General features: G+C 33.1%; 1 protein-coding gene across 2 annotated transcripts; it reads right to left on the reverse strand.

Moving 5' to 3' along the window:
• Positions 1–2,880: 2,880 nt before the first annotated feature.
• On the reverse strand, positions 2,881–4,148 carry LOC149065771 (uncharacterized). 2 transcript variants are annotated; one of them, XR_016195625.1, is made up of 2 exons: positions 3,619–4,148; positions 2,881–3,470 (listed from the first exon to the last, which is right to left on the reverse strand). XR_016195625.1 is itself a non-coding variant. In XM_089253837.1 (2 exons), exons 1-2 carry the CDS (start codon positions 3,629–3,631, stop codon positions 3,083–3,085), a joined length of 372 nt encoding a protein of 123 aa, XP_089109963.1. In that variant the 5' UTR covers positions 3,632–4,147; the 3' UTR covers positions 2,900–3,082. The 2 variants fall into 2 exon arrangements, 1 of the variants encoding a protein (XP_089109963.1); XM_089253837.1 differs by having other exon boundaries at positions 2,900–3,441; positions 3,619–4,147.
• Positions 4,149–16,369: the final 12,221 nt, after the last annotated feature.

Raw genomic sequence — 16,369 nt, forward strand, 5'->3', positions numbered from 1 at the left:
TTATGTATTTTTATCAGTTGAAGCCCCATTTTGAGATAAAATTTTAGTAGTCTATAATGACAGGTATATAGATGCTTATCATATAAAGTGTTTATTAATTTTTTTACGTTGGAATTGTATTTTATATTTAGATTAGCCAGTAAGTCTTTTTGGTAAGGTGATAACATTTCCTCGTTAATAACTAGATGTTCAGGAGCTAGGGGGAACGAATTGTGTTTATCATGTAATTTTCTACTATATTTCAAATCTACTTGTAAAATATATCCAGTTTCACTATTATCAGGTACATTTAAAATATTGAATTTGTTAATTTCTTCATCACTCAACCAACGGAAATTACCTATTGGTAAACATTGAGTTTGACAGTAACCATAGAGATTATTTACGTCTAGAGAAAGTATGTATCTCTGTTTCTTACTCGGGTCAAAACCATATATTTCTGGGTTATTAGCTTTTACATGGCGATGGTTATTAAAACACATCCCACCTCTCATGGCATCTTCTATGAAAGTGTACATCTGTATTTCTGGTAAAAGTTCAATACGAGCCATCGTGTATTTCAGTCCAGCTACCCATGTGAGGTGAGGTGTTGATAAGAACTTCGTTACTTCTAGACCGTAAAATCGATATATAATCGTTCTAAAATGCTCAAATACATCACTCAAAAGTAGCACATCCGTGATTTGATAGAGCTTAAGGTAATCACTGAATGTCGAACATTTAAAATTATTCCAAATTAATTTAGCATGACTATATTCATCGTCACTTATTTCAGAGTTTGTTAGTAAATTGAAAAAAATTTTTTTATCGGGTAAACGCGAGTATTTTAATTTTTTTTCATCATCGAAGAAAGAATAGGGAAAAACTCCTTTTTTTCTTAGTAAAAATTTATTTTTGGATGTGAAAATTGAATTGAAGAGAGGAAATTCAGTATTGATATCAGCTAGTTGTTCTAATGAGCTCTGAAGAAATTTATACGAATCCAGTATCAGAATCTCATCTAACTGAATGGACGTGAATCGCTCCGAACTACTGGGTATAATTCTTATATTTTTAAAAAACTCCTTGGTTAGAGCATTGATTATTAAATTAGAATCATATCCTGTGAAATTGTGGATAAATAAAGGTAAAAAGAATTTTTTTTTTCTGTTTAAATTGCAGGAGTTGTGGGCAAAACCCATGAACTCACCTGTTGCATGACAATGATCCTTGACGACTGTATCATTATCACCGAAACACTGTCTGCAAATGTGGCAGAACTCTTTGTTAATATTATTTATACTATGTTTATCAAGTGGTTCTATTTCATGAAGCTCGTTAATAAGCTGTTTTTTTAATGTTTTAATTGTTTTTAAAAAAACCTCAACAGCATCTAACCCGCAATAATAATTTAAAAATATTATTTGTTTCTTTTTAACAACAGCGATAGCATAACTAATCGGTACATGTTTTTCTATAACAACAGAATTGTCACTTATAATTATAGTTTTTTTTCTTGTTATAGCTTCAAAATCCGCATACATACAGATAGGGTGTTTGACTGTTTTTATATAATCTTCGAAACTTGTCATTAAATTTTTAGGCAAACTCACGGGGACAATGTCATAGCAAAGTTGTTCGTGTCTTATGAGAGATTCTCTTCTTTTGAAGCCAAGTAGGCATGAACTGCAATAGTGATGTTTACCGTTACTGTTTATGAGTCTGTTGATATTTGTGATTAAAAAATAATGACCCTTAAATAAAAGTAAATTTATTTTTTTTTGTTCCCTTGTTGTTTTTCCTATGTAAAGAGGTGTTACAGATTTTTTTTTATATTTAAAAACATTAATTATTAGATTGTTTGATTTTTCGAAAATGTGTATATTATTAATATCCATAGGGAAATCTTGTTCATTAAATTTCAAGTATTTGAAAAATTTAAAATAAGAAGTTTTTTTACTTCTTACATTTTTTTTGGGGGGGAAGAGAGCTGCTAATACAGCAAACAGAAAACATTTCTGGTCATTAATATTTTTAATTTCAAGTAAACATTTTTTATTTTTTAAATATTTTGGTAACGATACAAATTCACATCCACCCGTCAGAGGTTTATATCGACCTAAACTTAGATCTATAAAATTAATGTTTTCTATAACCCACCCACTACCATTTCTAACAAAATTATCTATTCTATCGAGAATATTAACTAAGGCATCATTCAAAATATCATCTAAATTATTTGAACATATTATTTTAAGAACTTTTGATGCGAAGTAAAATTTGGTTCTTGATATATTACGATATTCATCGTATTTAAAAAAGGATATTTCCAAGCAAATTATGATCTTAATATATGTTTTATGAAATTTTAAAATCAAATTTTTAATCTGGCCCTTTGTTTTTGATAATAATTTATAAGGATCACGTATGGTTGTTACCGCTCGATATGTTTTGATAAAGTTATTGAAAGCTGTTTGTTTTAATGCAAACATTTTGACCACATAATTTTTTTTTAAATATTAGTATTATATTATACGCAAAATATTATTTAATAATATAAAAATTTAGTATTCTTTTATTTTTTTTTATAATGAGTTTGGACACATAAAAGCTAAAAAAAATGATAGAATTTCTGATACCAAAATACTATTTAGAAGTATAAAAATCTAATCTCTTGGCAACGGGGGTAAAATCTGCTAATCAATCATTCAATATAAAATTTTAATTCTTTCTTTTTTAAAAAACCACCACCACCACGATAAAACCTATTTCATACATACTTATATATACATTTAATACACCCTTTTTTTATATTTATACGATAAAATACTTTTTTTTTCCTTTTTTTCACATTTTTTTTGTATATATTTTATAATTTTTTAACATTTTTTTTGTATATATTTTATAATTTTTTAACATTTTTTTTTGTATATATTTTATAATTTTTTTACATTTTTATATAGATAGTTTATATTTTTTTTAACATTTCATATATATATTTCATAGTTTTTTTATATATTTTTATTGTCTTTTTATTCTAGAAGCTAAAAAACGCTTCATTTAAAAAATATGAATCTTGGCTAACAACACAGGAAGATTATTTTTACTTTAAATGCTCAGCCATGCAATCAAGAGCCTTTCGCAAAGAGTCTAATTGCGTTACAGGAACATTAAATCTATTTTTTATCTCGCCGTCTATTGATCTCGATATGTTTATGTAAGTGTTGTTCCTATATATTTTGTTTTCAATAACTATGCCATTACCTACATAAATAGAATAAGTCCTGGTTTTGCTCTTCTTTATGTGATCATCCTCCAATACGAGATCATATTTTTTTTTGGTTTTGCTAATCCGACGTTCTGTTTCTGATTGGCTATTATTGTCCTCGTCGTCGTCAGATGAAATGTTTGCACTTTTACGTTTTTTTGTTTTTAATGAGTCTTCATTTCTAAATTTTTTATCTACAAAACAAAAAAAAAGAAATCGCCCCCTGTGAATATATAAAAAAACGCGATATAAAAATCTTATTAAGAAATCAATGTTCTTGAATTTTATTATTTAAAATCATAGCGCGAATAAAATAAGAGCTAAGTTGTTCTTTACACGAGAATAAAAAAAATTTCTTTGTAAAAACTTACCAGGAGTAGCCATCTCGTCTTCCGAGCTTTTCGTTTGTGTAATGTGAAATGGTAAGCGATGCACTGGTTTTTATTTTAGATTCAAGGTCAACTCACGCGATTAATCATTCCTGTTAAAACACGATATAGCATACCACAAAAATAAACATGGTTTATATGACATTGTGATGCGTGAAAGACCTGAAGAGAGGGGGTGGTGGAATGTTATGGTTTTCCCCATAATTTAACTTCGGTTTTAAGATAAGGGAGTAGAGGAAGCAATTATTCATAGCTAAGCCAAGAATTATAATTTGATCGTAACCTTCAAGAAAAAAGGAAGATGATTACCGAATATGTGTTACGGAAACAATCATATTGTTTCTGATTTTCATTCACGATTTGACCTTCAAGAAATGAAAAGTGACCATTATAATGTATTAACATTTGTAAAACTTTTTTTTATTTCCGGGATGGTTTTTACGTTTCTAATTTATTATTTAGCGTTTCGCGAGGTTAAGGTAATTACAGTGTAATTTGTTTAACAGCCTTGAATTTTTTATATCCATGAATAAAAAAAACCAACAAACAAAAACTCGAGATATTTATTCTTAAATTAAAATATTTTTTTTATTATTCTTACAAGTTAGATACAATATCATTGTAACATATACACACTGCATACACAATCAATATAATCTTACATATCAATGTTATAATGACAATATGTAATTTTTTTTTTACAAAGATATACTCGAGAGTTGTAAAACACGAATACTAGCAGATTGTTTAATTAATGAAAAGATTTTGTTTTTTCACAAAAACACTGTGAATTTCTGTCACCACGGAATCCACCGATAACAGTTTAAAGTATGCTATTTTAACAGAATTAGTTATCAACGGTAGATCAAAGTCAGTTTCTAAAACACAGTTAACGCATTCCGAAATGCTGTTGTAGAAATTATCGCAAAATATATGTGGAACCCATAGTCCAGCTTCTAGTTTTAAAATGCAAAAACCATATAGTTCATCATCCATCAACGATGTTGGAATGCACTCATCGTGAAGTTTGGCCAGAATTTTCTTGTTATTCATTACTTTGAAATATTTTAGTTCCAATGGACAGCTATCAGGGTAATCAAGGGATACACTCATCGCACTTTTTATGGCTTGAATCATATCCGAGAATAATAAAGGTGTAGGGTGAGATGGTTTTTCGTTCGAGCGAACATAAACGTAACCATATTTCTGGTCCATCTTCAGAGCGTAGAATGATGAAAATTGAGATGTTCTAGCGTTTATATAATCACATTTACAAAATTTTAATTGGTGTATTAAAGCAAGCTCACGCAGTACTGTATGACATCATTTTGGGGGATACGGGAAAACTGTAGCATTTGTTTAGCAGCAAAAGAACACATTAACTTCTCGTTCTTTTCTTTATTGTTCGTCAATTCATTCAGTCTCTTGCCTCGCACGATATGTGTAAGGAAATACAAACAGAAAATGCCACATGATTTTGAGAACGGTGATTGGTACACAGTTTCATTATATTCAGTAACTTTTGAATTTCTACGAATAAATCGTAAGATATACACGTTTCTGCATTTCATTCCGTAACTATCAAAGTAATAACATTTTTCTTTATCAAAAAAAATAGCGATCCAATGAGAACCGGGCTTACTTTTGGGGTCTATATTTACAATATACGCTTTATGCTTCCTTTTCCTTTTTAGCGGAAGTTGATCGCAAGCAAAAACCCCTGCAAACACTGGTGATAGTAAACTATCACCGTGAGCGATTTGAAATAGATCGTTAGAATTCATATTTAGAAATCGGTGTAAATGCTTCTAGATTTATCGATTTGTATCGTTTTTGGGACTTGAGAATAAACAATCAATGTCATCGTCTCTGTTAAAGCTTCTGAAAATTTAATTTCGATAGATAGATTGGAGGTTTCAGGAGTGGAAATCCAATCACCTTCGCTTGAAAAGTCTGGAGTTAAATCCCATGCTATCAAGTAAAAACCGTTAGGATAATCTTCGTAGCTTATTGGGATATCAGTAGAACTGGAAAATTTGTTCAGGTCTGTGAATAATGACATATAATTTCTAACGTAGGATGTTGCAGAAGGAGTGTATGGGTTTGATGGATACGTCATGCCATCTTTTCTTAGACATATATAATTTATGTTCGAATGCCTGAAATTGAATGGATTTTTTCTTTCATCACCACTGAAATTTTTGTTTGGTACTAGACCGAGAATCAGTCTACTGGGAATTTCACTCAAGAAAGCATTTGATATAACATGGCTTTGCAAACCTGCAGAAAGGGTAAAGCTTCGAATCTCACTGTGTTTAATCTGAAGCTGTATATTCCCTAATTCCAATGCTTTAGCATGTCCTAGAAGAACAGATGGAGCTATTTGTACTTTTCGAACGTACAAACTAGCCTCTGTGATTAGCAGCTGTGTGTCTGTTACATCACTCATTAGAACAAACGAATTTTTAGCGCGTTCTAGCTTTATGGTAAGGTCAACTCCATTCAATAAAAGTTTTGATTGGTTGGCTAAATCAAAATGTAATGGACCTATTAAATCCATCTCTCGTGAGGCTTTGCAACGTTCATGACGTTGTTTTAGACCGGAGTTTAAAGAGTTCAGAGGGGCATGGTCATCCATTTTGCCAGCAGTGTCAATGTAAAACAGCGAACTAGTCAAATGAGTTTTTTGTGCTGCACTCGAGGTGAACAAAAGTGATTCAATATATGCCTTGTATGCATAATTAGCGTAGTTGCTTATTGGTTTATCATTCAAAAATACTTGCAACGAAGAAAAACACGTATTCAAAATATAATTTATTGGTGTAGATTTAGAAGTTTCGGGTAAATCTGTCCCATCTTGTTTCACGATTTTAGCTTTCAAATGCAAATAAATATTCGAAGGGTCTATGTATTTCTCAGTGTTACTCCCACTAACTAAAAACTCGATTGGACCTTTTTGTGAGATACTTGCGATTGGTTTTACTTCTACAAAAGTAGAATCATCCACAGCCACTTGAATGAAGGGTTTTTCAAAAATATCTAATTCTGATTTCAAACACGGACATCCTTTTTGTTCCATATTGGAAATAAATGTGATGATATTTTGTTTTAATCATCTATTTTTATAACTTAAGAAAATAAATCTTTTCGCTTTTTCTTGGTTAATTTTTTTTTTGTGATTCTGCGTCGTTTTCGACCTGAACCTTTTTGGATCTTATCAATAACATCACTGGTTATTGAATCACGCATTTGCGTCAATCTGGATTTAGCAGCTGTTTTAAAATCCTGACCACTTATTACATCATTTGCAACGTTAGCAGATGTTTTCAAAATCTGTCGACCCAAATATCGACTACCTTTGGCTAGAAATGGAGTAACATATCTAAATATATTAGAAAAAAAACCATTTCCTCGTTGAATTAACCTGCCTTGAAAATATGGTAAGCCTCCTCCTGTTTGCTGATTGATATAGTAATTGCAACAAGCTCGCGCGCACAACATAGTCACAATACTAGATGCTTGTCACTATAATAAGAATCTGAAGAAAAAGGTAGTCTCTTTTATATCTCCATGAAAGATAAGACTAAAAAAACTTTTCCTGAGTGGAAACGAATTTTCGAACCAGATGAATCACGCAAAACAACCTCAATCGATTCGATAAAATTCCTCGATACGGAGCAATATAATGGACTTGGAAAGCTTAGTATAACCTGTTCATTATCTTTTTCTTTTAAGACAGGTATAATTTTAAGTAGTGGGGCCATGGTATTACCAATTAACTGACTGGAAATGATGTCTGTATAGATAAATATTTCTGAAACCCCAGCAAACAACTCGATTTCATGTTTTGAATGATATATACCATGTGGATAGTTTAGTTTTTCATACCCCAGAATATCTGCTAGTTCCTTAGAAAGATTTAACTCATGGTTCTGTGGTACAATTATTCTCGACATACCTTTTTTTAGCATTTGAAAATTAATTTTTTCAAAATGAGGTGTTAGTTGTTCACCTTTCGCATACAAACCAGGAGGCAGAGAAAAATTTTCGGTTTTTTGAACATCTATTTTACGTTTGAATGCCACTTCAGCTATTTCAAAAAAATCTGAATCATTGACATTTACAGAGTTTTTATCATAAACACTTGCTGTGACACCGTGAGAAAATTTTGTAACTTCTCTTTTCAGATTCATCATAGCTGAAAAAGATGCAGCATCCTTTTTATTGATAATCAATTCAAAACCTTCAGAGACTCTAATTTGAACGTATTTCTCAGTTTTATCGAGTGAAAATTCAACTGCATTTCTACCTGTAATCAACTTGATATTCTCATTTAAACCCGAAAAAAATGATAAATGAGAAAACTCATCTTTGACTGGTTTAACTGGAATCATATAGTTCGGGATATCAAAACTTCGTTTATCTACTAGTGTAAAGTATTGTTTACTTAAGTCCCTTTTACTAGGTGACCATGAAAACGTATTGTGTGTTGTCGAAGTTAGAACTTTATCCTCCTGAGGTAAACCCAAAATAGCCATCAACTCAGATGCGTTTCTATCAAATTTAATTTCGTATTCAGTAGGAATAATAATTGTTACTTCTTTTTTTTTCTTTTTCACATTAAATGATATCATATTAGTATTAGCGGTGTGTAATATATTTTTATTAATATTCTCACTAAGTGTAGCAGTGTCATCTCCGGATAAAAATATTTTATATTCTCTAATGCCTGTATCATCAATCTGTTCAAAAAATGTTACTTGATATTTGGAGTTATCATCAGTAATGTTATACCATGTTTTAGGAATTATAATGTCTGTTAATGCGCATTTCCAATTTCCCTCAAGAAGCAACGGATTGAATAATTTTGTGATGAAATGACTCTGCGTATTTTCTGGAAACAAATCATTATTAGCGTTACTCGCGAGCGTTACGAAAAACTGATTCTTCATGTTTTTAAATCCGGTTCCCGTATCCATTCATTAAATTTCGAGCTGTACCCTAAAAATTTCACGTAGAATTCTTTGTTTTTACCAACTTTACGGGTTTTCAATATCTTTTCAATCTTCCAATATGCACTATCAAGCGGTTTTATAACCTTTTGTAATTCGAATTCGTTAAAGCGTCCAATAAGCGGTTCTTTTTTCAAATCAATCAAATCATAAGTTGGTGGTTGAGTTTTATACCGTGCTTTGATGAGAAAAATTTCTTGTGTCCAATTAGGTAGATAAGATTTATGGAAGACTTTCCTGGTTTTTGAAATTCTTACTTGGTCGTTTATTTTGAACTTGAATCTGACATTGTGGCTAGAGCCGTATAGTCTTTCAAAAATTTCTGAATGGTGAATTTTCTTAATTTTTGATGGGGCAAAACCAGTACTACGGTTAACCGAATCGTTGATTGATCTAACTAGCGCAGGTAAAAAGTGAATGTATTTATATTTCGAGGTGTGAGTGAATAGCCTATATATCTTGTCTTTAATTTGACGGATTTTTCGTTCAGCTAGCGCAGCTTTAAAAACTGATTGTGTTGAGTAATGTTCGATATTATTATCCCGAAAGAAAGTCTGTAGTTTTCTGTTGAAAAACTCGGAACCGCGATCGGTATGGAGTTTTTTACACTTTTCTTGTTTGAAAAGCGCTTTGAAAGCATGCAAAACTTGGTCCTGTGATTTGTTTTTGAGGGGGTGAACGAAAAGTTTCCTTCGAAACACATCAACAACAACTAACAAATATTTTACCCCTTTATTGTATCGTGAATATTTCTTCATGTCCATCAAATCGGCTTGCCACAACTCATTAGGCCCTAAAGCTATTGTGGGTCGAGTTGGAAATTTGTATCTGACAGGTTTATGAAGCGTATAAGTGTCCTGACGCATTAGCCAATCTTTCGCTAACCGCTCAGAAATATTCGCTTTTTTTGCTAACTTCTTCACACCACCAAAAGAAGCAGGATTTTCCAAATCGTAGTAAATATCCCCTAATAATTCAGCCATTGAGCACCAGGTTCGTGCGTTCTACTTCGTTTACGTGCACTTCTCTTAGGTTCTTTTTTTTTAAATGGTACTCGCACTGGAGTGAAGTAGCCTTCAGGTAAATTCACCGAACTTATATTGCGTTCATCCGGAGAACTTTTCTTCTTTGGTGTTAGCAGACTTTCCTGGGCCAGTGAAGGAGAGTCTTGTGCAAAAGTTCTTTTAACCATATCATTTTGTATCCATTCGAATGGTATTCCAGTTTTAATCAATTTCATAAAAAACAATGGAAAAGCACTGGGGATTTCAGCAGATTTTCTATTTCTGAGTATAAAACTGAATATATCGATGATATGTGTTCCTGGCAAAGATTTCCCGTCTATTAATAATTGTCCTTGTTCATTCCAGGATAGGTTAGCTTGCATCATTTTATCTATAAGTGGAAGAACATACTTCCTTGTTGTTTGTGGAATTGAAAGATATATCTGCTTAATTATCGGATCTTCGTCCACTTTTTTAGGTGATTCGATAACTGTTTCAGTTACATCAATCGATTCCTCAGGTTTTTGGATTGAAACTCTGACAGGGTCGTACGGAGTATGAACCAGTTTTTTGTATTTAGAAACGAGATTATTAAGTATTTTCACTTTGACGTCATCAGACATGTTGTTGGTATTCAAAAGATTTCCGATCTCATTTTCGGTTTGTGACTCCTCAGATATTCTCATTCGCCGAGGTAACAAATATTCTTCTGGAACTAAGGCCATTTTTTTAGCCATTTTTAACGCTGGAAAAGACTGCCTATTGCGCTGATCACGGAAGGAATAAGATATGGTAGAAACGCTCCACCTGTTTGATTAGATAATATCCGTTTCTTGACGTGGTTTGAGACCTTCTTGTCTGCAAGCTTTCTAATCACTGTCTTATATTTCTTAAGTTTAGAAACATTACAGTTCAGGTCCTTGTTATGTAGGGCATTATAGCATACTTCACATATAGAATGCAATTGGGATGGACTAACATTTTTCAGAACAGCACGACGTTGAAGTGGGGTTGCTTTTTGTAAGAAAGCAAGCATATGGTAATTTTTACGTATTGACTTCATTTTGTTGGAACAAAAACACAGTAGACACCTTCTGCGTCCGAGAAACACGAATCTCTCAAACGAAGCGCTTTGTTGCTTAACGGATGACAATCAACCAGCAAATAAGCATACGGTTTCTCAGTGCTTTTTTTATAAGCATCGATGAAGTATTTCGACTGACCCGGGAACATCTGACGAGCCAAACACTGAATTTGACTGCAATCCCTGTTGTTCCCAAATAAAATAAGATAATGAGTATTAAGGGAAATATTTCGAAAAATTTTATTTTTAGGAAACAGATTTTGAGTTAAAAGTATAACACTTTTATTGCCGTGATGAGATGTTACTGTAAATAAACGTGATACTTCATCATTTAAAGATTCTAATAAATCATCAAGAACCACGACATCATAAAAATCATCAAATGCTTCAGGTATGCCTTGGTAAAAATCTATTTTTGATTCTTCTATAAACCATGGCTGGAACATTGAATAACACCATAAGATATTGTTCATATCTCTCCCATAAAGATTACACTTTAATAACTTTCTGACTAAAGTTGTTTTGCCACTTAATGTGGGTCCAACAACTAGTGTAGTGGATGGGAAACGAAAATGATAAAGATCATTCATCACTACATCTTGACTGGCAAAGTTTTGAGAATTCATCTCTATTCAACTGCACACCGACAAAATATGGAGCTAGCTTCCCTTGATTGTTTTTAAAGAAATGTCTGATATCAAAAACACTTTTATTATCCTTTAAGCAAACATGAAAAAAGTAACTTCTTCCAAGATAAACCGATTCAAAACAAGATGAATTAGTGAGATTGGGCGATAAAGCTTCTTTATCATGATTAGTGGTAAACAATATCAAGAGGAAAAAAAATAGCAGGCAAATAATGCTTATTACATAAAAAGAAATAAATCTTGTATGCCGGTTTTGAAAAGAGAGCATCGTTTTAAATAGCAACCTTGAATGCCGTGTGACAAGCTTACAATTGCGTTATCTTAAAGAAAAGTTTTCTTTTATTCAGGTTAACAACAAAGCAGGTATATTATAATGAGATACGGAAAAACAACCTTGAGAGGGAGAGATTTTAAGTAATCGGACTTGTGATTTTTGGGTGTGGGGATTTTCGTGTTTTATTTGAAGCCAGAACGGGACAATTTTTGTGAGGGTGCAGCCAGAACGGGACAATTTTTGGTGCGGTGCAGCCAGAACGACCCAAAACACCACTACTGGAATTTTTTTTATATTTGCTTCCCACAGGGTGTCGGAAGTATTTGGAACTTGTGGGTGCTCGTTTTGATTTTTACATAGGAAATTCAGATTTCTGAATCAAATCAGTGGGTGCTCAGACCCATACTATAATTTACTGTGGGTGCTCGAGTACCCTACAGCATGCCCGGCTCCGACGCCACTGGCTTCTCATGTTTTTATATTACAGTTGTATTGGTAATAACGGAATCAACACCTGGTAAGGCTACAAGCTTTAACAAACAGGTGTACTACCTAATTGAAATGAAAACAAAAACATAATTAAAATTCTAAAGAAAGTTCAAAAGCTAATCAAAATTAAACCTGGAGTTCTCTTTCAATTAGCCCAATAAAAGTTAACTGATATACGTGATTCAACTGAAATAGATCCGAGGAAAATATTCTTAGTAGAAGTTACCTCATAAGCAAATGCGAAATTTCTCATTTTAACCGTGTAAATGGTTGAACGAAGCAAGCCAATAAATATGCAAATACTAATGACAATAATCGAAAAGATAATTTTGGAAAAATTCAGTAAAATGGGCGGTACAGCGTTTGTGCAAACTACCGTAAAAACAAGGTAGCAAAAAAGAACGCACTCGGTTCTGCAGGGGAATGACGTCACGCGCGTAACGTTGGCTGGTACCGACTCCAGCACCTCATGAGACAGCTCTTGTTATATGGCTCTATAGTGTACCAATCTCCGGTTCGACAGGTTCAAGAATCCTTGCGAGTTATACGGAAGAACAGACCTTTTGAAACTGGTTTAAAACTGTTCGAAAAATCACATTTAAGCCGGGTGATAAACAACATCTTTCCTCTCTGCACTTTTCGTTTCTTGTATAATCATAAAAAATGCATGATTCGTAGACAATCTTGTTTCAATAGCAAATTAGTTCGTATGGTAACATCAATCCTTTTCGGTGCAATATGTAGCTCGTTGAACCAAGATTCTTCCGACAATCTTTTTAATGGTAGACAAGAGATTAATGGATCAGTATGGAATGAATGTTATTGGGATCCCTTAATTTTCTTTCAGAAAAAGACAAGCTTTTCTCACGTAAAGGCTTCAAACTGTATGTTCTGGTTTGATTCGCGGTCCCTTAGTTTGCATAAAACGAACGTGACTCATTTATGAAACCAATTCGTATGAGCATCAATGTAAGTCATACAAACACCAGTGAAAAAAGTTTTAAATGTTAAGAGATTGCAAGGATTTTGAACATGAAGAAAAAGCAAGAAAACTGTCTTTTTTTCTCTGCACACTGCATCCTTTCTTTAAATATCTTACGGCTGTCGGAAGTAAGTACCTTGGATACTTCGTCTCACAAAGATGCAATGTAAGGAAGGTCATTAATCACATTTCAGTGGTGGCGGTACACTTTGGACAACGGTTGGTGATAGCCTCACTTTTTTCGCTGAGAAAAAAACCATATAAATATCTTACAGTTGATAAAACTACACATTGCTATCTTAAAAAAAAAACAACGAATCTCGAGTTTTGCAACCCAGATAGATAAATGTATTATTTTTAAACCCCTTGAAATGAAGTGTTCTATTCAGTATATCTTGGTTGAATGCCTAGAGCATATCATTACTATCACACCCCATCAACAGCAAAAAAATCCATTCCATTTTTTAAATTTACACAAAAAATTATAATATTTTTTTTATTCTTACCGCATGGCCTGGTAATTACCAAAGCGTGCTTTAGCTTTTCTTTCGTTGCACAGTCATCATATTTTGCCGCTCGCTTTTGTTCTGAAGAAATGGTTAGTTGATTGCCATCGTCGTCGGAAAGAGAAATCGATTTCTCTACCACAAATAATGAAAAACGAAAGAAATTTCTCGTTTTCGTTTCTTGAAAAAATAAAAGGAAAAGACGATTTGCGATGCAACAAAACCGAACTTTTGTCTTTAGTGGTATGAGGGTTGTAAAAAGAAGAGAGAGAAAAAAAAAGTTTTCTGTTACGAGTGCAACTCGATAGCACGAAGGTCGCTCGGTAAGAGATAGCTTTGTTCTTCTCTGTGACGCTTCCTTGTCTTTGTTATTTTTCTGGTGCCGCAAACGCACATTGTGCCGTACCTAATTGTGATTGCGAAAGGAAAGAATCTCCCGACTGTAATAATGAACCTAAGAGATTTCTCTCTCTTTCTGACTACTTTGGAAGCACTTACTTTGCGCAAATGCACACTCTGCCTGTCAGGGAATCCGCTAAGGAGAGAGAGAGAGAGAGATCTTCACTGGAGAACTCTTTCGTTTAATTTATTTATCTTCAATGCGTAAATCTTGGGCATAGGGTAGAGATATACGCAGAGACCCTTCCTGCAGAACGCGACTGTTTTCCAACGCTGCAGAAACTCTTTATCTATGAGTTCAAACAAACATCATCCGATGCTCTTTACCGGAAAGTTTGTGAATGTTTGTCTGCGGGGACTAACTCCTCGTCTTTGTTCAATCATTTTCGGGCGAATGTGAATTTACATGATCGTAAGCGTGCCGGTTTCGCCAGAACGGATACGTTTAGTACATTCAAATGAAACAACCGGTAAATTATATGTACGTCTGTATTACTTCTGTATCAACTGGAGATCGTTGATGCTGGATTTTTATTTTTACTTTACCAAATCCACATAGTATTTTAATATACCCAGAGTATAAGCATCAACGTAACATCACAGTTTTCTGCTTTGAAATTAAAATGTGTACAATTTTTAAAAATACAGTTTAAGTTTGTTATCATGTAGTTCAAGGGATTACGGAATGGTTTCAGTATAACCGAGGTTGAGGTTTTTAAGATACTGCTTTGAAATGATACTTATTTTGAACTTCGCTAATCTCTTAGTGCTTGTAGTTCGTTATTAAATCTAGATATCCCGATAGAGGTGGTGTCACCTTATAGGATTTTTTCTGCTGAGTCATATTGTCGCCAAAATCTGTAACCACTTATTTCGAATGTTCGTCAAACGCCGATTTCTGTGATTTCTCTGTAAACAAAAGGTTGAATTACTAATGAAGTAGAACACCAAATACCCGAGTGGCAAGATGCTCGTCTTTCACTCTGGAGGTTGATGTCAAGGTCCACGGGTTCGAATCCAGGCTAAAAACAATAGAAACAAGTTCTTTACCTACCGAACCTGGGGCGACTGCAGAAAGATAGCGCCTTCATTTCCCACATAACTCCACTGGTTGGAAACTGACGTATAGCGATGTTGGACCGGAGTTGGTGTGCAGTAAAATAATAAAATAGTAGAACACCAATATAATTTATTATAAGCTCTTTCGAAAGCTAGGAGAATGGAAAAGTTTCGGGGAAATTTGACCGATTGTGTGCTGCTGAATTTTTTGGCGCTTACAGATTTTGGCGACAATTCGACTTTGCACTTAGTCAATCTTTCAGCGCTAGTAGCTGGCCATTAAATCCAGCTATTTTTTAAAATCGCGTTATGGTGATAACACGTAAAGTGAAATCCAGTAACACGAGAGATATCTGTAATAAAATACCGTCGAGGGAAAAATATACCTAAATTCAATATAAATTTCCATATAACAAAATATATACAATGCATAGAAATTAGTTCATAGTTTCCCAAACTTTTTGTTCCATCGCCCACCTTCTTTAGAAATTTTTTTTTTTTCGCATTACCCTCAACTTAAGCGAACACATAGAATCCTATATTATATTCTATCGCCCTCCTAGACCGCTTCCCAGTGGGCAACTGTGGGGATTTTTTTTTTTTTTTTTGCAAAACAACACACGAATACATGAATACAAAATACAAATAATATACAAAATAAAATAAATAAAGACAACAGAACAAAAGACAAAACATACACTATGCGGCTCTTAGGGACCCATTTGGTCCGTTCTACAGCTTAAAAATACTATACATAATAAACGGCCCGCTCGATTTATTTTTCATTTTACTCTTTAATATAATTTTTTTTTCTAATAGAAATTTCAAATTTTGCCTTGGTTACCTATTTATATTTTCAATAAACCTTTCAAAACTCGTTATAGAGTTTGAGAATGTGAAAATTTCTTTCTTGACATGTTTATTTATTATTCTAAGGTCTGATAATTTTTTCCGAATTTGTTACAAATGGTTGGTAATTCATACTTTTTTGAACAAGGTATTTGTTTTTGGAGTTGAATACAAGAAGTTGTATCTACTTGAGGTTCTATTGTTATTAGTTTTGAGAAATAAATTATGGTTTTTAGTCATAAAAATTATCCTTTTATGCACATAAATTTGCCTTAGTTAAAATTTCTGATTTTAGTGGATCTGGATTATTAAATGACATTACCTTACGCTTTATGCGATTATAGATGTTATTTTAGTTCTTGACAAGACAAGAGTCACAAATGCAATATTCCTATCATGTCCCAAAACAGTCAAGGTGGACTCACAGA

Source organism: Pholcus phalangioides, unplaced genomic scaffold (assembly GCF_987345545.1).
Source record: "Pholcus phalangioides strain wild (caught in Gottingen) unplaced genomic scaffold, Ppha-v1.0 ptg000039l_1, whole genome shotgun sequence".
In the NCBI taxonomy this organism is placed as follows: Eukaryota; Metazoa; Arthropoda; class Arachnida; order Araneae; family Pholcidae; genus Pholcus; species Pholcus phalangioides.